This window comes from Schistocerca nitens, chromosome 6, assembly GCF_023898315.1.
Source record: "Schistocerca nitens isolate TAMUIC-IGC-003100 chromosome 6, iqSchNite1.1, whole genome shotgun sequence".
Taxonomy (NCBI): Eukaryota; Metazoa; Arthropoda; class Insecta; order Orthoptera; family Acrididae; genus Schistocerca; species Schistocerca nitens.
This window is the reverse complement of record NC_064619.1, coordinates 217,269,486-217,294,447: the sequence shown is the minus strand read 5'-3', so window position 1 is coordinate 217,294,447 and position 24,962 is coordinate 217,269,486. Positions and strand designations below refer to the sequence as shown.

General features: G+C 42.0%; 1 protein-coding gene across 1 annotated transcript in view; it reads right to left on the bottom strand.

Annotated features, from left to right (window-relative positions):
- The window catches only part of LOC126263288 (venom dipeptidyl peptidase 4-like), a 276,946-nt gene that overhangs the window by 94,921 nt on the left and 157,063 nt on the right, over positions 1–24,962 (bottom strand). The window contains exons 3-4 of the mRNA XM_049960374.1: positions 13,913–14,007; positions 9,215–9,292 (exon numbers count right to left, since the gene is read on the bottom strand). Coding sequence (XP_049816331.1) covers positions 9,215–9,292; positions 13,913–14,007 — 173 coding nt within the window. The remainder of the gene's footprint in view (positions 1–9,214; positions 9,293–13,912; positions 14,008–24,962) is intronic.

Genomic DNA, 24,962 nt, shown 5'->3' with positions numbered 1-24,962 from the left:
CCCAAGAACCATGGACCTTACCGTTGGTGGGGAGGCTTGCGTGCCTCAGCGATACAGATGGCCGTACCATAGGTGCAACCACAACGGAGGGATATCTGTTGAGAGGCCAGACAAACGTGTGGTTCCTGAAGAGGGGCAGCAGCCTTTTCAGTAGTTGCAGGGGCAACAGTCTGGATGATTGACTGATCTGGCCTTGTAACACTAACCACAACGGCCTTGCTGTGCTGGTACTGTGAACGGCTGAAAGCAAGGGGAAACTACAGCCGTAATTTTTCCCGAGGGCATGCAGCTTTACTGTATGGTTAAATGATGATGGCGTCCTCTTGGGTAAAATATCCCGGAGGTAAAAGAGTCCCCCATTCGGATCTCCGGGCGCGGACTACTCAGGAGGATGTCGTTATCAGGAGAAAGAAAACTGGCATTCTACGGATCAGAGCGTGGAATGTCAGATCCCTTAATCGAGCAGATAGGTTAGAAAATTTAAAAAGGGAAATGGATAGGTTAAAGTTAGATATAGTAGGAATTAGTGAAGTTCGGTGGCAGGAGGAACAAGACTTTTGGTCAGGCGAATACAGGGTTATAAATACAAAATCAAATAGGGGTAATGCAGGAGTCGGTTTAATAATGAATAAAAAAATAGGAGTGCGGGTAAGCTACTACAAACAGCATAGTGAACGCCTTATTGTGGCCAAGATAGACACAAGGCCCACGCCTAATACAGTAGTACAAGTTTATATGCCAATTAGCTCTGCAGATGACAAAGAAATTGAAGAAATGTATGATGAAATAAAAGAAATTATTCAGATAGTGAAAGGAGAAGAAAATTTAATAGTCATGGGTGACTGGAATTTGGTAGTAGGAAAAGGGAGAGAAGGAAACATAGTAGGTGAATATGGATTGGGGCCAAGAAATGAAAGAGGAAGCCGCCTGGTAGAATTTTGCACAGAGCACAACTTAATCATAGCTAACACTTGGTTCAAGAATCATAAAAGAAGGTTGTATACATGGAAGAAGCCTGGAGATACTGACAGGTTTCAGATAGATTATATAATGGTAAGACAGAGATTTAGGAATCAGGTTTTAAATTGTAAGACATTTCCAGGAGCAGATGTGGGCTCTGATCACAATCTATTGGTTACGAACTGTAGATTAAAACTGAAGAAACTGCAGAAAGATGGGAATTTAAGGAGATGGGACCTGGATAAACTGACTAAACCAGAGGTTGTACAGTGTTTCAGGGAGAGCATAACGGAACAATTGACAGGAATGGGGGAAAGAAATACAGTAGAAGAAGAATGGGTAGCTTTGAGAGATGAAGTAGTCAAGGCAGCAGAGGATCAAGTAGGTAAAAAGATGAGGGTTAGTAGAAATCCTTGGGTAACAGAGGAAATATTGAATTTAATTGATGAACACAGAAAATATAAAAATGCAGTAAATGAAGCAAGCAAAAAGGAATACAAACGTCTCAAAAATGAGATCGACAGGAAGTGCAAAATGGCTAAGCAGGGTTGGCTAGAGGACAAATGTAAGGATGTAGAGGCTTATCTCACTAGGGGTAAGATAGATACTGCTTACAGGAAAATTAATGAGACCTTTGGAGATAAGAGAACAACTTGTATGAGTATCAAGAGCTCAGATGGAAACCCAGTTCTAAGCAAAGAAGGGAAAGCAGAAAGGTGGAAGGTATGTAGAGGGTCTATACAAGGGTGATGTACTTGAGGACAATATTATGGAAATGGAAGAGGATGTAGATGAAGATGAAATGGGAGATACGATACTGCGTGAAGAGTTTGACAGAGCACTGAAAGACCTGAGTCGAAACAAGGCCCCGGGAGTCGACAACATTCCATTAGAACTATTGACGGCCTTGGGAGAGCCAGTCCTGACAAAACTCTACCATCTGGTGTGCAAGATGTATGAGACAGGCGAAATACCCTCAGACTTCAAGAAGAATATAATAATTCCAATCTCAAAGAAAGCAGGTGCTGACAGATGTGAAAATTACCGTACTATCAGTTTAATAAGTCACGGATGCAAAATACTAACACAAATTCTTTACAGACAAATGGAAACACTGGTAGAAGCCGACCTCAGGGAAGATCAGTTTGGATTCCGTAGAAATATTGGAACATGTGAAACAATACTGATCCTACGACTTATCTTAGAAGAAAGATTAAGGAAAGGCAAACCTCCATTTCTAGCATTTGTAGACTTTGAGAAAGCTTTTGACAATGTTGACTGGAATACTCTCTTTCAAATTCTGAAGGTGGCAGGGATAAAATACAGGGAGCGAAGGGCTATTTACAGTTCGTACAGAAACCAGATGGCAGTTATAAGAGTCGAGGGACATGAAAGGGAAGCAGTGGTTGGGAAAGGAGTGAGACAGGGTTGTAGCCTCTCCCCGATGTTAATCAATCTGTATATTAAGCAAGCAGTGAAGGAAACAAAAGTAAAGTTCAGAGTAGGTATTAAAATCCATGGAGAAGAAATAAAAACTTTGAGGTTCGCAGAAGACATTGTAATTCTGTCAGAGACAGCAAATCATTTGGAAGAGCAGTTGAAGGAAATAGACAGTGTCTTGAAAGGAGGATATAAGATGAACATCAACAATAGCAAAACAAGGATAATGGAATGTAGTAGAATTAAGTCGGGTGATGCTGAGGGAATTAGATTAGGAAATGAGACAATTAAAGTAATAAAGGAGTTTTGCTATTTGGGGAGCAAAATAACTGATGATGGTTGAAGTAGAGAGGATATAAAGTGTAGACTGGCAATGGCAAGGAAAGCGTTTCTGAAGAAGAGAAATTTGTTAACATCAAGTAGCGATTTAAGTGTCAGGAAGTCGTTTCTGAAAGTATTTGTATGGAGTGTAGCCATGTATGGAAGTGAATTATGGACAATAACTAGTTTGGACAAGAAGAGAATAGAAGCTTTCGAAATGTGGTGTTACAGAAGAATGCTGAAGATTAGATGCGTAGATCATATAACTAATGAGGAGGTATTGAATAGGATTGGGGAGAAGAGAAGTTTGTGGCACAACTTGACTTGAAGAGGGGATCGGTTGGTAGGACATGTTCTGAGGCATCAAGGGATCACCAATTTAGTATTGGAGGGCAGCGTGGAGGGTAAAAATCGTAGAGGGAGACCAAGAGATGAATACAATAAACAGATTCAGAAGGATGTAGGTTGCAGTAGGTACTGGGAGATGAAAAACCTTGCACAGGATAGAGTAGCATGGAGAGCTGTATCAAACCAGTCTCTGGACTGAAGACCAGAACAACAACATACAGCTGTGACTATGTAGGCTTTCCCTATGTAACAATTGATAATTTTCTTCTCAGGTCTGCAGCCAAACCATGAAGTCATCTTAACAAAATATTTTTGCTGTCAACCCGGCAGCCATCTCCTGATGGTATGCTGTTGTACGAACTCACTGGAACTGAATTCAGACTGTGAGTGGCAGCTCCTTTGTATGCCACAGAGGGCCAACAGAATGTGTGCAAGAAATCTATCTTCATAGCTGCCCTCTAGTAGAAGTGAAGTTACAGCACTGCAGTGATGAAAGCCAGCAAAATCAATAAATCGCTATCAAAAACTATTCTAATGGCTGAATCAAGGACGGTTGTTTTCTAATGTCTGATAAAACCAGGTTCCAATTCTTACTTACCTTGCCTCTATTTATAAGATTGTTAGATAGTCAAATTTAAATGGATTCTTTTAAAACACTGTCACAACAGTGAGACACACAGGCAATCACTTTTGTCTTTTCATGCATTTTACGTCTCTCAGTAAAACAGTGCTCCTCCACTGCAGATTTCTCAGGCTGAAACAAACGTGTTTGGCACAGGTGCTCAACACACAGGTCTTGAATATTACAAATTGTTGGACCAATACAACGTGTCCCACAATGGCAGGGGATTTTGTACACACTGGGCTCCCTCAATACCAAGTCATCCTTTACTGAGCTAAGGAGTTCTCTAATCTTGGCTGGTAGACAAAAAACATTTCTAATATCATATTTTTTTTAAATTTTTGCTATTTTTGAAGATATGCTCCCAGCAAAATGCAGGAAAGCCACCAATTTACATGTCTCTTCTAATGGTACATGTGAATGTCCAAACTGGAAAGCATGATGGATCTGTTTGTATAGCTGTGCTACTTGAACACAACTTCAAGATGATCTAGCTCTTGTGTCGAGCTTTCTGCATTGAAATGGTGTAAGCTCATCTTGCCAAAGTCCACAGCACCCCCATGCATTGGAATGAAGGATGACAGCTCAATGCATGCAAGTAATAGCACCGTGTGCATGGGCTTCCGATAAACACCGTGTCCCAGAGTCCCATGATATTTTCTGTAAACCACGATATCTAGAAACAGAAGCTTGCCATTCCTTTCAACCTCCATCATGAACATGATGCTGGGATGAAGGCAATTAAAATAATATAGGAAATCAGAGAAGAATATTATCAGCATATATAGCTAGACATTGAGTGGAAAGTCAAACGTTAGATATCATAAGCTATAATGCATACACACACATTCATATATGCACAGTTCATACACAAACATGGTCACTGTCATCTCTGGGCAGTAAAGTTTGACTTCCCCACATTGAAACTAAGTAAAATTACACTTGTCTCAGTGTATATATGGTAGTAACTAAAAATAAATGTGTTGTGTGTATTTATTCTTTGAATTGATCTGCACAAGAGCTTTCGAAACAGATGAAATGGCAGCTAATTAAAAATTTCTCATTTTAAGTTAATCTTGCTTGAATACTCTTTCTGTATTAAAATACAGGTCATTAGAAAGGAAGCATCAGCTTAGACAGTGAGTGGCAGAGGCAGATGTTGTCCATGCCCTTTCTAAGATATCATTATGGCATTTGTGTGAAGTTTGTTAAAGGAAACCATGAATATGAGTTCAAATAAAAGTTCTGCATCTTAACAATGCACTTCCTTACAAAGAACTGACTCATTTTCAAACTTTTCAGAGTGACCATTCGATAAGAGGAATAAATAAAAATAAACTGGACACAAAATATCAATATAAATTTGATGGAGGGCAAAGACTAAAACTTTTGACAAAGCCAGGTGTTAATGATTGTTAACAGAGATAAAACTGACAGTAGTATGGAAGAAATAAAGCTACACATATATTGTTAAATAACTTACACTACAATTGGCTTACACTACAAGTATTATAATCAACCATATTATGTAGCAGAGATGCTGAGTCGCAATAGGCACAACGAAAAGATTCACACAATTATAGCTTTCAGCCATTAAGGCCTTTGTCAGCAGTAGGCACACATACACACACACACACTCACGCAAATGCAATTTGCATACACATCTGCGGTCTCAGAGAACTGAAACCACACTGTGAGCAGCAGGACCAGTGCATGATGGGAGTGGGAACTGGTTGGAAGTAATGAGGAGACTGGCACGGGGAGGGGGAGGGATAGTATGGTGGAAGTGGCAGACAGTGATGTTTTGCAGTTTAGACAGAGGGCACGAGGGAAGGTGTGGAGGGGGAAGGGGGTAAGTAGTGGAAAGGAGAGAAATAAAAAGAAATTAAAAGACTGGGTGTGCTGGTGAAATGACGGCTGTGTAGTGCTGGAATGGGAACAGGGAGGGGGCTGGATGGGTGAGGACAGTGACTAACAAAGGTTGAGGCCAGGAGGGTTAAAGGAACGTAGGATGTATTGCAGGGAAAGTTCCCACCTGCACAATTCAGAAAAGCTGGTGTTTGTGGGAAGGATCCATATGGCACAGGCTGTGAAGCAGTTATTGAGATGAGGGATATCATGTTTGGCAGCATGTTCAGCAACAGCGTGGCCACAGTTTGTGGCTGGCCATTCATACAGACAGACAGCTTGTTGGTTGTCATGCCTCCATAGAGTGTAGCACAGTGGTTGCAGCTTAGCTTGTAAATCACATGACTGGTTTCACAGGTAGCCCTGCCTTTGATGGGATAGGTGATGTTAGTGACCGGACTGGAGTAGGTGGTGGTAAGAGGATGTATGGGATAGATCTTGCATCTAGGTCTATTACAGGAGTATGAGCCATGAGGTAAGGGACTGGAAGCAGGGGTTGTGTAAGGATGGACGAGTATATTGTGAAGGTTCGGTGTACAGCGGAATACCACGGTAGGAGGGGTGGGAAGGATAGTGGGCAGGACATTTCTCATTTCAGGGCACGATGAGAGGTAATCGAAACCCTGGCGGAGAATGTAATTCAGTTGCTCCAGCCCCAGATGGTACTGAGTTATGTGGGGAATGCTCCTCTGTGGCCCGACTGTGGGACTTTGGGAGGTGGTGGGAGACTGGAAAGATAAGGCACAGGAGATTTGTTTTTGTACAAGGATGGGAGGATAGTTACGGTCAGTGAAGGATTCAGTGAGACCCTCAGTATATTTTGAGAGGGACTGCTCGTCACTGCAGATGTGACGACCACAGGTGGCTAGGCTGTATGGAAGGGACTTCTTGGTATGGAATGGGTGGCAGCTGTTGAAGTGGAGGTTTGCTGGTGATTAGTAGGTTTGATATGGACGGAGGTAGTGTTGTAGCCATCCCTGAGGTGGAGGTCAATATCTAGGAAGGTGGCTTGTTGGGTTGAGTAGGACCAGGTGAAGCAAATGGGGGAGAAGTTGTTGAGGTTTTGGAGGAATGTGAATAAGGTGTCCTCACCTTCAATCCAGATAGCAAAGATGTCATCGATAAATCTCAACCAGGTGAGGGGTTTAGGATTCTGGGTTTTTAGGAAGGGTTACTCTAGATGGCCCATGAATAGGTTAGCAAAGGATGGTACCACGTGGGTGCCCATAGCTGTACTGCAGATTTATTTGTAGGTAATGCCTTCAAAGGAGAAGTAATTGTGGGTGAGGATATAGTTGGTCATGGAGACTAGGAAGGAGGTTGTAGGTTTGGAATCCATAGGGCATCTGGAAGGGTAGTGTTTGAAAGCAGTAAGGCCATGGACATTAGGGATGTTAGTGTACTGGGAGGTGGCATCAACAGTGTCGAGCAGGGCACGTGTGGTAAAGGGACAGGAACTGTGGAGAGTCGGTCGAAGAAATGGTTGGTATCTTTTATATAGGAGGATAGGTTCCGGGTAATAGGTTGAAGGTGTTGGTTTACGAGAGCAGAGATTCTTTCAGTGTGGGCACAGTAACTGGCCACAATGGGGCATCCTGGGTGGTTGGTAAGTAGAGAGATGGACTCTGGGGAGGGGTTCTGGGATGGGCCTAAGGATTTGAGTAGTGACTGGAGATCCTGATGGATTACTGGAATGGGATCACTGTGGCATGGTTTGTAGGTGGAAATATCTGACAGCTGACGGAGCCCTTCTGCCACGTAATCCTTGCGGTTCAAAACAACGGTGGTGGAGCCTTTGTCTGCAGGTAGGATTATAAGGTCAGGATCAGTTTTCAGATGGTGAACTGTGGTTCTTTCTGCGGATGTAAGGTTAGTTTGCATGTTGAGGGATTTGGGGAATGATGGTAGGCAAGGTTCGAGGTTAAGAAATTCTGGAATGTTAACAGGGGGTGGTTTGGAGGCAGTGGGGGTGGATCACAGTTGGATGGAGGAGTGAACTGAGTTAGGCAAGGTTCAGTATTGGTCATTAGTTGAGTCTGATTGGTCAGGTTAGTGACGAAAAAGTGTTTCCACTGTAGGGACCAGGAGAAGGAGAGAAGGTCTTTAGCTAGTCCAGCATTGTTGAATTTGGGAGTGGGGCAAAAGGCAAGGCCTTCGTAAAGGACTGATATTTCTGTGGGACTAAGGCTTCTGGAGGAAAGGTTCATAACTGTGTTGCAGGTATGTTTAGGTTCTGGGTTCTGTGTGGTGGTGGGAGGGAGTTTTGGAGGGTGGGGTAAGTGTAGTAGGTCTGCGAGACAGGGTCAGTAAGCTATGAGGGGGCGTGGGGGAAGTTTGAATGTTGTCGTAGAAGTGGTGGACAGTGGTACTCCGAGGTGGGAGTAGGAAGTGAGCAGGATCGAGAGCTTTTTGAGGTGGCATTGTACATGTTGCTCAAGTTCCTGTAGGGCAAGAGTTTCAATGTGTGTTATGGGTTACAGGAATTTGGGATTACATAGCAGGAGAATTTTGCAGATGGAGAGAAGGTATTGCAAGGAGGATTGGGCTTGGTTGATGTGGTTTTGCAGGACTATGTTGGTGAGGTCTAAGGATTGGCGGTATCTGAAGAGGTGGAGGTCATTGTGGAAGGAGGGTTGGCAACCAGACATGGGTAATTTGATGGTAAGGCCATTAGGGGGGACTTCGTGAGCCAAGCAACAACGCAGGAACAGTATGTGGGACTGGGATCTGGCTAGGGATAAGCAAACTTTTCTGTATTGACGCAGATGGAAGGAGCAAGGATCCATGGTGGTGCAAAAAATGCGAAGAATTACATAAGAAAGTAGAATTACATCCAAAAAATACTCCAAATACATGTGAAAAGGATGAAATGGATGCACAAGGGGGGGGGGGGGGAAATGAGATTAAATCTGAGGAAGACGATGATAGTGGAAGGCGAAAACTCACTAAAATTGGCGAGAAGCCATAAGGGTCAAAGTAGAGAATAACTAATCATTAATAAATATATGTATATTACTATGGGTAGCAGGTTTGAGGGCAGATAAGTGTAAAGCAGGGGAATGGAAGATGTGACTGGATGAGGTGGTTCAAAAATGGCTCTGAGCACTATGGGACTTAACTGCTGAGGTCATCAGTCCCCTAGAACTTAGAACTACTTAAACCTAACTAGCCTAAGGACATCACACACCTCTATGCCCAAGGCAGGATTCGAACCTGCGACTGTAGCGGTCACATGGCTCCAGAATGTAGCGCCTAGAACTGCTCGGCCACTCCGGCCGGCAGGATGAGGTGGATTTAGTGGGTGCAAACAGGGATAGAACGGAGAAAGTGTGGGGGGTGGGGAGGGGTTCATAGTTAGAGATGTAAGATCATGTGACGCCAGAAAAGTGTGGGAGATAACATGCAAAAATACGGGAACTGACACAGGGAGCGTGATCAGTTTGAAGGTTCAGTCATTAGAGCGCTTTACTGCTAAAGGTTTGAGTACTGGTTTGGTGCAGAGTTTTAATCTGCGAGGAAGTTTCAAATGTGTTTAATCAACTGATCAACTGATAAATGGAAAAAAAGGTAGAAACAATTCTGATATACCAAAACTTAACTTGATCAGGTACTTACACGTGACACATTGTACATTATGAGAATGTATTTCAGATCAGGTGAAAGTCTGTACTCAGGATCTGTCAGTGTTGAAATCTAGAAGCAAAATACAAATCAGTAATGGCAGATGATAATGGAAATGAGAAGTAATTATTTATAACATTAGAATACAGATTGTGATTAACCTAATGAAACAGTATTCAGATAGAGTGATTTCTTCTCCAAATTAAGGCTGATGTTTGATACTAGCACGCTTCTTTTGAACAGAAATGCCCAGTTTACCTGTGGTAATCTCCTTTTCTGTCCTTGCTTTGTCAGTCATGCGTTATTTTGCCCCCTAGGTAGCCAAATTCCTTTACTTCATCTACTTCATAGTCCCACATTTTGATGTTTAGCTTACCACTAATCTGATTTCTGCTGCTCCTCATTACTTTCAACTTTCTGTGATATATTCCCTAACCATAGTCTGTGCTCATTATTGAACATGTCTTGCATTTCTTCTTTTCATTGAGGACCACAATGTCTTCAGTGGATCTTATCATTGATATCCTTTCACCCTGGATTTTAATTCCACTCCTGATCCTACCTTTTAATTCTTTCAGCGCTTCTATGAACCATAGATAATAGTATTATACCATTTGTGATGTAAAAATTTCATTCTTAATTTTCAATTCTCATTTTTTACTCTTGGTTCTTGTAGACATAGTATATTATCGCTGTAGCTTACACCTACTTTCCTGAGAATTTTGGATACCTTGCAACATTTTACATTGTCAGACACTTTCTCTAAGTCAATCAATCTTATGGGAGCATCTTGATTTTCTTAAGTCGTTGTTCCATTATCAGCTGCAATGTTGGAACTGTCTCTCTGGTGCCTTTCCTCTTCCTAAACAGAAAATGGTTGTCCTCTAAAAGATCCTCAGTTTTATTTCACATTCCTCTATAAACTATAAGTTGTTAAGAGTATCATTCAATAGTTCACACACTTAAATGCTCTTCCTATATTTGGGATTGCATGAAAGTATTTTTCTGGAAGTCTGGTAATATGTTTCTGCTCTGATAAGATTCTGAAAACCAGCTATAGTTGTTCAGTTGACACTTGCCTAATGATATGATAATTCAAAAGGAATGTTAGTCATACCTGCCACCTTATTTAATTGCACGTTTTCAAAAGTGGTGTCCCTAATAACACTGTATCCCCTATGTTTTCCATACTGAGTGCCATTTCTTGTTATATCAGATCATCAGTTCCTTCTTCTCATAGAGGCCTCCAATGTACTCTTTTCACCTATATGCTCTCTCCTCTGTGTTTAGCAGCAGAATTCCTCTTGCACTCTTAATTTTGACACCTTTGCTTTTAACTTCACTAAAGGCTGTCCTGAATTTTATATATGCTGAATTAGTTCTTCTGGTGACCATTCCTCTTACAACTTCTTCCCATTTCTCATGCAGCCACTTCTTTTTGGCTTCCCTGCTCCTCCTATTTATTTCACTCCTATGTGACTTATATTGTTAGATTCCTGTCTTTCCGTGAAGGTTTTGCACTTCCTTCTTTCATCAATAAATTAAAGTATTTCCACTGTTACACAAGGATTCTTCGTGATTTCCTTCTTTGTACCTATATTTGTCTTTTCAGCTTCTGTGATTTTCAGAGATGTTCATTCCTCCTCACCTGAAATGTCTATTGTGTTATTCATTACAGCATTAGAGAAATCCAAATGCATCTCAGTATTCCTCAGTAGTTCAGTATCCCATTTCTTTCCACAATGATTCTAGACAACTCTTTTAAACTTCAGTCTTCTCTTCATCATCACTAAATTTTGGTATGAGTCATTATTTGTTCCTGTGTACCCCTTACAATCAAATTTTTGATCTGGGGGTATCTGTTTGATGTAGATGTAATCAAGCTGGAATCTTGCTATCTCTATAAGCTAATCCCAAATATTCTTCCTCTTCTTTGAACAGTGTATTCGTTATTACTAACTTTAGTAGTAAACGTAAAAATACCAAGATAGCTGAACAGGCTTTTGCAAAATGTCTGGTGCTCATCTTCACCTTATATTCTTATAGCATGCTTCCATATAATAAATAATTTTTCAACTAGCAGTACTTTAGAAAATCATGATACAGGGCAATAATGTTTGAAAGTACAAAAAGTCTGCTAGTAACTCTGCTTGCAAATCAGCACAATGAAAGCTTAGTGTAATGTAGCCAGAATAGAGCTTTATGCTTAATTCGTGCATTTGATGGTACCATATCAGTTTTTCATTCATCTCAACTTTCTAGGAATAATTCCAAAAATTTCCTGATTATCTACATTCACTGACTGAAAACTCCTGGTATCTACAAGCCGAGCAGCAGTCTTCATTACTAAGCTGCATTACAAGTAGTAAAATAGTGTATTTTTAACGTTGTCACAGAGGTGCTGTGTAAATAGTTCAAACAGGTACACTGAAATACCATGAGTGACTGCCAACACACATGCAAATAACTTGTCAGTCACCTCCTCAATTCCAAGCAACAGCCACCAAATGTCTTTCACCAACCAGGGCTATTTTTGGCTTCCACAGCACATCCATTAGTGCATCACATCCATCTGCTAATGGTGTCATCAGCTACCACGGACAGTGCTGTCAACCATGGACTACTTTTCTTCCCAGAAATATGACTGCAGACAAAGATCCTTCCACCAAAAGGAATAAAAGTCGATGCACTGCTGACACTCACCACAGTTCTTTCACAGCTTTGCCACATTTCCTACAATTACACCATAGAGCACAGTTCTAACAGTTCATTCTGAGGTTATTACCTTTTGTCTCTTCTACAGAGAGTTACGAAGTTCTACAGAGCAATAGCAGAGCATAGTTACTACATCATAGACTGCCAAGAGACAGCAGAATTGTTTAAATTAAATAACTGTGTTAGGTATAGAACTCTAATTCCACTCAACTAACTATTAAGAAAGTAAAATATGTTTGTAGTAAATATTCATTGTTAATAAGTGATATTTATGCTTTTAAACTATGTTCTTACATTTATGTTCTAGTTTGCCTGTCATGACAGTTTAAGTTTAGTTATTTGTTAGCATGCATATACTGCCACCTTACAGAAAACAATAGTAGGAATTTTGTTTTCCGCTATTGTGGATGTATAGGCTGCAATGATAGTAACATTCAGTTACCGCATCCCAACAAGATGTACAAAGTCTGCTCAAAAAGTTCCGAAACATTTGTAATTTTCCGCCATTGGTGTGTTGGAGTGAAATGGAGTTGGCATCCATACATACACCTGTGTTTAATCTGTTTTAACAACCAGAAGTTTCATTGTTGAATGTTTGTTAGTTATTGTTCAGTGCTGTATTGAGTAGAACGCCGAGTCACACAGTTTGCAAATTTCAAGATGGCAGAGTTAGAGGAGCAACACATTCACACTAAATTTTGCATGAAATTCAAGAAACCCTTTACACACACACACCAAATGATTCAGGAAGCCTACAGTGATGAGTGCTTAAGCTGTACCCAGTATTATGAATTGTTCACATGGTTTAAAAATGGCCAGGCAGAAGTTAACAATGAGCCTTGTTCAGGATGCCCTTTGATGTCTACCGATGCTACTCATGTCAGGAACATCAACAAAATTATGCATGCCAGTCAAAGGCAGGCTGTCTGAGAGATTGCCAAAGAATGTAACATTTCAGTTGGATCACGTCATGAAATCCTGACACAGTGTCTTGCAATGCATCGTGTTGCTGCCAAATTCATCCCACGGTTCATGAGTCTAGACTAGAAGACCAGAAAGACCTCCACCTCACAATCTTAGAAATGCTTTTGGATCACGCAAATGAGAACAAGATGTTCCTCAAGAGAATCATTTTCAAAGTTGAAAACCCCATTGAAAGGCTGAAGATTTGCAATGATAGATGAGATAAAAGAAAATTTGGAGACAGTGCTTCACGCAGTCCAACAAGAGGAGTAAGTGTTGGGAGCGAAGTATCAATTGTGGAGGAGAGTGTTTTGAAGAAGACCATGCACAATAAGTAAAAGATAAGCATAGAAAAAATTTGTGGACAAAGTTCAGGAATTTTTTGAATAGTCCTTGTACGTAACTTTTTTATTTAAGAATACTAACAAACTAAATATTAAGGTAGGCCTACCAATAGAACATAAACAGCAACTATTTAATATAACTGAGAAATCAACAGCTTTCTTCTTCATGTAGTATCCTTCCTCCTAATTTACTAGCTAATTGTAGCTGGCATAAGTAGAAATAATGTTGCAGGAGTACAGTGACAGTCAGTTAGAAACAGAGTATGCAGATTAATTTCCTATGAGTTGCTTGTCTTTTGTACACCTTGACTCATTTCACATCCCTGAGAATTCTCCTTTTTGACTGGATCTACAAAAGATGATGAATAAAGGACTGTATAACTACACAAGCTGAAGCCAGAATAATTATTAACTGAATCTACAATCAAATACAGAATAAAGGTCCCTTCAACCACCAAAATTCAAGTAAAGATATGGTGAACAATATAGTGGATGCCTCACTGTCTAGGAAACATGTCAGTAAAAAAATTAGCTCAAGCAAGAAAACTAATGTGTTTAATGTTGACTTTTAAATAAATGGATACGTGGATGTAAATTCTCAGATATGCTATTCACAGTTACAGAAGCAAATATCACAGAGACATTAAGCAACAGAAATTTCACATCTTACCAAGGATCTGTTTGCTGTCATTATTTGATGTCTTCTACTGAGCAAATCAAACAGTACAGCATTGTTCCTCTTGTCACGATAAAAGAATTTGTCATCTGTAACAGAATTTTAATATGTTGAACTCTGATAGTACAAAAAGAAGTGGTTTGTGGAAGCTGGTGATAGGAGTGGAAGACGTTTGCAGGAGAAAAGATGGATGAGGAAACAAAGGAAGATAAATGTGGAAAGAATGGTCTATTCTGCTTTTAATAGGATTGTAAATGCAAAGTCAAGAAACTTGGTAACTATGAGGCAGTTGCAAAAGAAATACTGGAACCAGACAGTTGATAATTAACATTGCATTTATGGGTAAGAAATTAAATTTATCCAAAAAATGATTTATTAAATACATAAATTTCTATTTTCTCTTTAAGTTTGCATTCACACCCATGTCTTCCAGGCTTTTCTCACTCATAATGGCCATACTGATCACATGTAAATACACTTCTCCCTGGAAATCTCCTACTGCCCCCCTCCTTTCTGACACTCCCCTCCTAACAGCACTACGAGGGGCAACACCGGCGCGTATCGAGGACATGTTTCACTAGTAGCATCTTTGGAAAGAATGCACACCAAGTTTCAGCCATATTGGTCTATTTCTTTGTGTTTGGCACTCGTGTGAATCAAGGAAGTTGAGTGATTGTCAAAAAATGGACGAAAAAGAATTTTGTGTGGTGATTACACATTACTTTATGAAAGGAAAAACACCTCAGGACACTAAAGAGAAGCTTGATAAACATTATGGTGACTCTGCACCTTCGATTAGAACAGTTTATAAGTGGTATCAAAATTTTTGGAGTGGCAAAATGGGCACAAGTGATGCTGAATGTTCTGTACACTCTGTGGAGGTTACGACTCCAGAAATCATTGCCAAAATCCATGATATGGTGATGGATGACAGGAGAGTTAAGGTGTGTGAGATTGATAATGCTGTGGGTAACTCGAATGAATGGGTACATAATACACATACACATTTTGATATGAGAAAGCTATCCACAAGATGAGTTCAGCAATTGCTCACGCTTGAACAAAAACGGTATTGTGTGAAGTGTTGCAAGGACAGTTTTCAGTTGTTCAGGAAGAACCTGCAGGACTTTAAGCAGCGTTTCGTCAATGTGGACGAAACATGGATACATTACTATACTCCTGAGACCAAACAACAATCTAATAAATGGGTTACCAAGGGAGAATCTGCTCCAAAAAGACGAAGACCATTCCTTCGGCCGGAAAGGTTATGGCGAGTGTCTTTTGGGATTTCCAAGGAATAATCCTCATCAACTATCTGGTAAACAGTTACAGGTGCATATTATTCATCATTATTGCACTGTTTGAAAACCGAGCTGCAAGAAAAAAACCAGCGACTGGACTGCAAAAATGTTCTTTCCCATCAGGACAATGCACCAGCACACATCTCAGCAGTTGTGGTCACAAAATTAATGGAAACAGGATTCCAACTCGTTTCACATCCCCCCTTCTCTCCAGACTTGGCTCCCTTGGACTACTATTTGTTCCCCAATTTGAAGAAATGGCTGGCGGGACAAAGATTTTATTCAAACAAGGAGGTGATTGCAGCAACTACTAGCTATTTTTCAGACTTGCACAATTACTATTATTCAGAAGGGATCAACAAGTTAGAACAGCATTGGACGAAGTGTATAAGTCTAAAAGGAGACTATGTTGAAAAATAAAAAAGGTTTACCCCAAACACGTAAGTAGTTTTTATTTTAGCATGAACTTTTCAAATGCCCCTCGTACATGCCTATTCTGGAAACCACTGCAAAGTGCATGCCTGAAGTATGTGCTTAAAAATAGCCTCATCCCTCTTTATTAGTCCAGTAAAACCAAGGCACAGAAGGTTTCAGTGGAATATTCTGGTCAGGGTACGACTCCCTTCAGTCCTCAAATAAATTTATCCCTCTGTGATATCATTCTCACAACAATCAGATTAGCTTTTTCTCATGCTTGTAGCATTTGCAACATCCTTGTAAAAGAGTCTGGCATTTTCAGAATGCTATCCCATCCACAAGGTTCCGTCCCCTATAAATATTTCCATAGTAAAACTTGTGTTGGAATATTGTCGCATGTGCTACAGTTTGAATGTTTTATGAAGTATGGTAAAATGTTGGTGAACATAGGCTATGTAACCTTCAGCACATAAAATCAGTGGAAGGGAAGTTTCTCAAAATACATTGTAAAAATTTCTGTAAGCTTCTTGATAAGGTTAACAAGCGACTGTAGTCTCCTACACTACAAGTGTTAAACCAAGGAGCAAAAACTTTTCATATCCCTTCGGAAAAGTGCACAGATATTTTGTGGTCTGTCTGACCTGAGACTTAATGTTATTCAATGAGTGTCAGTTGACCTGACAAACTGGAACAGTGCACGTCTGTTATTAGCAAGATTTTATTTCATGACGAACTCACATAATTCATTTAGACTTTAGTGTGGGAAATGCACTGGATGACGCTCTAATACACTGGTTACTAATATCACTTGCTTTATTAATAACTTGAGAACACTTGAAATTACATCCATACAAAATGGAACTTGACATATGGACAAACTGATATAGAGAGAGTACACTTCACCAAAGAACAAAAATATTATTATTGTCAAGGACTGTAGTCTATTATATATTTCACATCCCTGATGGGTAAAGTCCCCACACAGTCCACCCCCTTGTAGTGCAGGGCACTGGAGGAGGTGGTTTGAACATCTTCTCTTAGTTGACAATGTAGTCATTGTGGTGAGGTGCTAGTCAACAGGTGCAACTGTAACAGTACTGCAGAGTGGCATCTGATGCAGGAGGAGAAGGACCAGCAGGAGGCGTCAGTTGCAGTGACTCCGATAAGCATGGGGTATTCACCTGCAGCTGTGATTTGCAGCCAATTTTGCAGGGTGGGTGTCCTGAGCATCAGCAGTGTTGTGTAGAACCCTGGCATGCTTGAGTCTGTGAGCTGAAATTGTTGTGGGCTTGTCAAGGCAAAGTATATCAAAGAGGTTGCATCCCCTCCACAGGATTTTGTGGGGGCTGGAGTATGGTACAGTGTCATGGCACAGCATGACAAATTTGAATTTTGCTAGGGCCTTGTGTATAAAGATCTTGGCAGATCCTTGAGACTCTGGCTGAGGCACCCTAATATACAAGATGTGCTCTTTCACTTACCTGACGAGGTCTGTTAACTGGTTTGGGACCACGAGCTGCGGGTTCAGGGAACTCATCTTGGAGGTTAAGTGGCTTGCTGTACAGATGCCTGCAGGTCTTCTTTAAAAGCCTAATGCACAACCAGTACCAGCCAGGGCAGGGGTTCTGTTCACTGACCGTGTGGCACTTGAGTGCTGCTTTTAAGGTGTGGGTGGTGCCACCACTCTACCAGTCTGTGGCTCTGCAGGGGGTGTAAGTGGTGTGGTAATGTGTAACCCCACAAAGATTGTACAGCTCAGAGAACAGGGCTGACTCAAACTGTAGGCCCGGGTCTGTGGTAATGGTGGCCGGACATTTGACGAGTGCATGAAAGCCCTCACTGTGGTCTCTGCCACAACATCTGGTACAGGTATTGCTTCAACCCATCACGTTACACAGTCTGTTGTGGAAAGAAGGTATCTGCTGTCACCGGACTCTGGGAGCAGGTCTACTAGAACTAGATGCACATACTACTGTCTACCTGCGGGAATGTTGTACTGTATGAGTGTAGGGCTGTCATGGTGCCCAATTTTACAGTGCTAACATGCTTTTCAAGCCAGTGTCCACTATTCAGAGTTGCATTTCACATCTTCCCAAAGAAAATGATCAGTGATCAGTGACTAGTTCGATATAAGATCGAATTCCCGAGTGTGATAAGTAGTGGACATTGTCAATGATGTGTTTCTGCATTGGAAGTGGAAGTAACATGTGGATTCTACCTTGTGACACATCACACCACATTTGTTTTTCAGAACCAGGAAGAGTGCGGCATCAAAGCTTCAGCAGGTCGATTAGTTCTGCACGAGCTTGCAGATTTGTAGATTATTTTTCCTTGTGCTGAGGTGAGGACTTCATAGATAAAGTTTGTACGTAGTGCATTGATGTATGACAGATAATCTGCCACTAAGTTTTCGGCACCCTTGATGTATTGGACATCAGTGGTGAACTGGCCAACATAGTCGAGTTGGTAGAAATGCCTCAAAGGACAGTCTTTAGCCGGGTGACATACAGCTTCTGTGAGTGGTCAACAGTCGGTGTCAACTGTGAACGGCGTGCTGTCCACATCCACTCTGAAGTACTGCAATGCCTCATACAGAGCTAGGTGTTTGCAGCCGAAAGCAGACCATTTGCATTGTGAATTAGTAAGCTTCTGTGAAAAGAACCATAACAGTTGCTGTTGTCCATTGATCAGTTGCTGGAGAACCGTACCAATTGCCATGTCACTAGCATCATCTGTGATGGACAAGAGGGCATTGGCGATGGGGTGAGCCAGGGTTATGGCATCCTGCAGGCAGAGTTTGATGTTGTCAAATGTTTATAGCATTTCCTTCATCCATTGAGAGACTGATTGCCATGTTTGCTTTTTCCCCCTGAGTGCATCTATAAACAGGACCTGTATTATCACAGCTTTTGCAAACTGTCTTCCATAGAAATGTAAAACTTCAAGAAATCTCTATAATTACCGAAAGCTGTTTTCTAGAGCAACTGATTGTATTACCAAGTGATAAAAAGTCAGTATAAATTTGAAAACTGAATAAATCATGGAATAATGTAGATAGAGAGGTACAAATTGACACACATGCTTGGAATGACATGGGGTTTTGTTAGAACCAAAAAAATACAAAAGTTCAAAAAATGTCCGACAGATAGCGCTGCATCTGACAGATAGCGCTGCAATAATTAGCATAACAAAGTAAGACAAAGCAAAGATGATGTTTGTTGTGGCGTAACAAGCTAGCTACGCCACACTGAAGTAGCCGAAAGGCACGCGTACACACACGCCGACTGGCGTTAAGTCTGAAACAGGATACGTGATGAAAGCTATAAAGAAAAGAACGAAGCTTCTCGTATACTTAACTTTAATTTCTTGTTGTACATTTCTCTTGATAATACAAGTGAGACTCTCTCCAGATATGGTTAATGGCGCCTTGCTAGGTCGTAGCCATGGACTTAGCTGAAGGCTATTCTAACTGTCTCTCGGCAATTGAGAGAAAGGCTTCGTCAGTGTAGGCACTAGCAACGTCGTCGTACAACTGGGGCGAGTGCTAGTCCGTCTCTCGAGACCTGCCGTGTGGTGGCGCTCGGTCTGCGATCACTACCAGTGGCGACACGCGGGTCCGACATGTACTAATGGACCGCGGCCGATTTAAGCTACCACCTAGCAAGTGTGGTGTCTGGCGGTGACACCACAATGTTCTTTACAGGAAATGCTCAATATGTCCATCATCATTCCTCAACAATAGCTGTAGTCGAGGAATAATGTTGTGAACAGCATTGTAAAGCATGTCCGGAGTTCTGGTGAGGCATTGGCATCGGATGTTGTCTTTCAGCATCCCTAGAGATGTCGGTCGATCATGATACACTTGCGACTTCAGGTAACCCCAAAGCCAATAATCGCATGGACTGAGGTCTGGGGACATGGGACGCCAAGCATGACGAAAGTGGCGGCTGAGCACACGATCATCACCAAACGATGCGCGCAAGAGATCTTTTACACATCTAGCAATATGGGGTGGAGTGCCATCCTGCATAAACATCGTACATTCCAGCAGGTGTTTATCAGCCAGGCTGGGGATGATGTTATTCTGTAACATATCGGCGTACCTCTCACACGTCATGGTAGCAGTTACAAAACCAGAATCACGCATTTCCTCAAAGAAAAAAGGCCCGATAACGGTAGATGTGGTAAATCCAACCCATACTGTGACTTTCTCGTCATGCAATGGAGTTTCCACGACAGTTCTAGGATTTTCGGTAGCCCAAATTCTGCAGTTGTGGGCGTTGACAGACCCTCGGAGCGTGAAATGAGCTTTGTCGGTCCACAACACGTTACTCAATTAATCGTCATCTTCCGCCATCTTTTGAAACGCCCACACCGCAAATGCCCTCCGCTTCACTAAATCGCCAGGTAACAGTTCATGGTGCCGATGGATTTTGTACAGATAGCATCAGAGGGTACGCCTAAGTGCCAACCAAACAGTAGTGTATGGAATGCCAGTGCAACGTGCGACTGCACGAGAGCTGACTTCCCCGTGCATAGACGAACCCACTGCAGTCTCCATTTCTTCCTGAACTGTCTCAGCAGCATTACGCCTTGTACTCGGTCGGCCACTATGGGGCCTATCGTCTAAACAACCTGTGGCTTCGAACTTCGAAATCATTCTCGCCACCTTTACCCGTTCGAATCCCCTTCCTATGGCGATAGGATCGTAACGCTGAACTAGCACATTCCCCATTCTGATAATACAGCTTCACTAAAAGTCCTTTTCAGGTAATGTCAGCATGCTGTGGCTGCTGGCGCATCTGATTCTTTCTCTCATTACAGCTCCTTTTATACATGATTGTCATGCGCAGTCACTGACGTTTTGCTGTCCAGCGCCATCTGTCCGACATTCTGTGCACTTTTTTTTCCCTAATAAAACCCCATATCATTCCAAGCATGTGTGTCAATTTAAACCTCTCTATCTACATTATTCCGTGGTTTATTAAGTTTTGAAATTTATACTGACTTTTCGATCATCCAGTACTTCAGCCTGTTCTGTTGTAGGTCCAGGTATGGTGCTCACTGTGTAGCTGGTGTCCACAAGAAATTGTCTGTTAGAGCCATAGTCCAGTACGTACAGCCTTTCATCCACTCCTGCAGCTGTGTCAAACTGTTTGGCTGTGTGTCCCAATCCTTAGGTGACTGCACTGCTTGTTGCGATCCAGAGTGCATCTTGTGAATCACTTTTGGAGTTTTCAAGAGCACTTCAAACTCTGGTACTTTGTTGCAAATGCTTCGGCAGTTTACCATTAGGATTTTAATACTCTCACCTGTGTGTGTGTGTGGGGGGGGGGGGGCAGGGGGAGGGGGCGGAGGGCATTTCTTGCGGTCTTACACTGATATTTTTGGGTTTCCTACAGCCATCATTACCTAGAGCTGATGGAGAATAGCCTAATCTAAAAAACCCTTGTATGTACCCCACACACAGTCAGCTACCTGAGTAGCAGCTTCTAATGTGAGTGCACACCTGACCTATTTAGGCGAACCCTACAGTTCTCAAGCCTATGGCTCAAATCCAGGAAGTCGCAGCCCAGCGTGCCACAGAACTTACAAAGTCTCTGGTTCAGTCCTTCCACTTGACTCAGATCCAAAGGGCCATGATCAGTTCTGTGGACAATTGTGAGCTTCATTGAAAGTCTAGTCTTCTCAACCTTCTCTGCCAGTATCAGAAATGACCCAAGAACGACCTCAGAGCCCAGACGACAGGCATACTTTGTTTCAATGTGCGCCACAATCTGCAGTTGATTGCACCCTGTTTCCTCAATAGCTGCCAGAATAGCCTCTTCAACAGGTTGAATGAGGGCCCTATGTATTCATATGGAGTGCACCTGGTGTCCTTTCCTGCCCCTTGCTACCGTCATTAGCTGTGAATTTGAACTGCCGACGATTAATAGGCCCCTTCCCTTTTGCGTTTGCCTCCTCTTGACACTGGACAACACAGGTTTCCCCATAAGAGTTGAAGCGAGTCCCACTGGCTCAGTTTCAGATTAAGGCAGCTCCTCAAACTTTTTGGTTAGTGGGATCGGTACAACACCCTGACACTCCCCCCCCCCCCCCCCCTCCGGCCCCCATCCACCCTGTACAGATCTACCATTGACACGCCGCTCGCAGTCAAGTGGACGGGTAATGACAGATCCCGTACTTTCTGCAGTGAAGACAAGATCCACAGGAGAGTGTAGTATCTGGGGTACCCCTGGTACAGTTATCACCGGTACATCTGGAGCTCTTCCAACACACCAATTCGGAGCAGCTGTCAATTGTTTGACAGTAGTCAGAGCGATTCCCAGCTGCTTACGAATGTCAACCAACTCACCTGTTTCAGAACAGCATTCACAGTGGGAGCTGCATTTTGGCTGGTGCAATGTATTACACGGTAGTGAACAGAGGACTTTAAATTAAACCTGCTGATTATCTTTTAATTTTCAGAGCTAACAATTTGCTAATTCCTATAAGAATTGAAGCAGATACAGAAAACGAGATTTCAGTTAAGGCAACACAAAACCTGTGGTAAAATTACTAGTTTCCTAAAACGTTTTGATGTTAATTATAGTTGTTAGCAAACTCGATAACTGAGTTAATTTACGATAAATGAAGATAATGTCGTGGTCTACTGCTCCTAAGGGAAGACTAGATGTAACACAATGTGTTAGAAATTCTGCTACAGTAACTAAATCATAAACCCCGATTTGTTACAAATTGTTCGTCAAAGCTTCTGAAAATTCTGAAAACAGTTCATTTGCGTTGATATACAACGAAATTCTGGGGTGATGTATACTTTGGCTGAACTGTGAACCACAAACGCTGATTGACTACGAATTAAATTACTTATCCAAAACACTCGTACCATTAACTTAACGGAAATACACTTTCGTAAGTGTCCGAAAATTCTGAAAGTAACTTATTTCTCACGTAATTGTACAACGACATTAGAGAAAGATTGTTTTGAAAGCGGATAGCCCTACTGTCCTTAAAAATTTAAATTACTTATCCAAATCAAAATCACTCGTACCATTAACTTACGAAAATATAGTTTTATAAGCATCCGAAAATTCTGAAACTAACCTATTTCTCATGCAATTGCACAACGAAATTAGAGAAAGATTGTTCTGAATGAGTATAGCTCTACTGTCCTTAAAAATTTAAAAGAGCACAATTTAGTTTAAGCCTACAATTGACGATAACAATACTAGTTTATCGCGGCACTCGCGAATGTAAGAAATTTCACAATATATCACAATATGAACGGGTATTGATACGATCAATGAAAGATTAAGCAGAAGAAGCGACGAGAACAGTAAAGTGTATGAATATAGAACTTTAAATGGACACACGATCTTGTAGAAGCGGTCTCATACAAGAAAAAGTGGTAAGTCAGCTTTTATATATAAATAAACGTGCATGTTGCACGGATTTTTCACTTAGCTTATTCTGTGCACACTTCTGCACTGCCGTGCCATAGAAGAACACTGCACCACAAGTTTATCTCGATCAAAATCGCTAAAATGTGCAGCACCAACAAAGCTTGTCTTCTGCTTGTTGCAGCTAACAATGGAGCATTCCAATGCAAACGTCTGTCACCTGTCAGAACTCTCTTTTGGTGACACAAGACATGAAGTTTCTCTATATTCTCTAGAAATTCGCTTCACTGCACTTTCACTGATACCGAGACATTCAGAAGTCGTCTTTTACTGGCCGTTATACAGAATTGCTCGCGCCCTGTTGTTTTTCGGCCTCAAAGTATGCACGAGCACTGATCGCCACAGACTTTCCAAACTCCGTAAATGATCCATGGTTCCACACAAGTACGAGGTAACTAATAGTGTTACGGAAAGTAGGACATAGTAGATCTTTGCACTGCTAGGTGGTGAGAGCTGCATATGTGATGAGTCAGTGTGCGGAGTGGCATTCAGCTGGGAGGACTTGGTGCGTGTTCCCAGCGATTTCCCTAATACTCTGTGTTTGGTGTGTGGCGAGTTTACGATGGATCCGCGAACAGAACAGCGCGTGTGTATCAAATTCTGTGCGAATCTCGGGAAAAGTGCTACGGAGACCCTTGCAATGATTCAACAAGTATATATACGAAAACAGTAACTTGTTCTCGAAAGAACAGTTACTGTTGATGACCGTGCAGCTTTCCCCTGGAATAAATGATGACTAACTGACAACCTCAGCTGCCGACAGGTGTTGTTGTAACAGTAACTGTTCTTTCGAGAACAAGTTACTGTCTTCGTATATATAATTTAAGGCTACCCAGCCATTGACCTTCTTCTGTGTGAATGCGCACAGGTTGCCCAAACTCTTACGGGAATCGCCAAAGCGTGCGCGAGTAATGAGTGGGTGGGCAAAATGTCTATAAGGTACAATACGTATGTAGAATTGTGGACAGTTGGGAATGTGAGTCTGACGGGAAGCGTGCAAGGGATAAGTCCCTGCAGTCGCGCTATTCATCTGTGTCCTCGGTGGCTCAGATGGATAGAGCGTCTGCCATGTAAGCAGGAGATCCCGGGTTCGAGTCCCGGTCGGGGCACACATTTTCAGCTGTCCACATCGAGGTATATCAACAACACCTGTCGGCAGCTGGGGTTGTCAGTTAGTCATCATTGATTCAACAAGTGTTTAGGCTACAGAGCATGAGCCGGACACGTGTGTTTGAGTGGCATGCACAGATCAGGGCCGGCCGTACAGAAGTCGAAGATGATGCTCACACTGAAGGCCCATTAGCCGCACAATGCCAGACATTGTTGCCAAACTTCAACATTTGGTTCGTGCGGATCGACGTTGAACCATTCAAAAAAAAAAAAAAAAAAAAATGGTTCAAATGGCTCTGAGCACTATGGGACTTAACATCTATGGTCATCAGTCCCCTAGAACTTAGAACTACTTAAACCTAACTAACCTAAGGACAGCACACAACACCCAGCCATCACGAGGCACAGAAAATCCCTGACCCCGCCGGGAATCGAACCCGGGCGTGGGAAGCGAGAACGCTACCGCACGACCACGAGATGCGGGCTGAACCATTCAAGATCTTGCGGATGAAGAGGGTACTGGTTATGGTACATGTCAACAAATGTTGACTGATGAATTGGGGATACATCGTGTCGCCGCAAAATTTGTGCCAAGGGTCTTGACTGCCGATCAGAAGGCACAGCGTGTTGAAGTGTGCTCGGACCTTCGTCAGACCGCATCTGATGATCCAACCTTCTTGTCACAGGTTATCACTGGCGATAAGAGCTGGATTTACGGTCATGACCCAGACACAAAGCAACAATCGACCCAGTGGA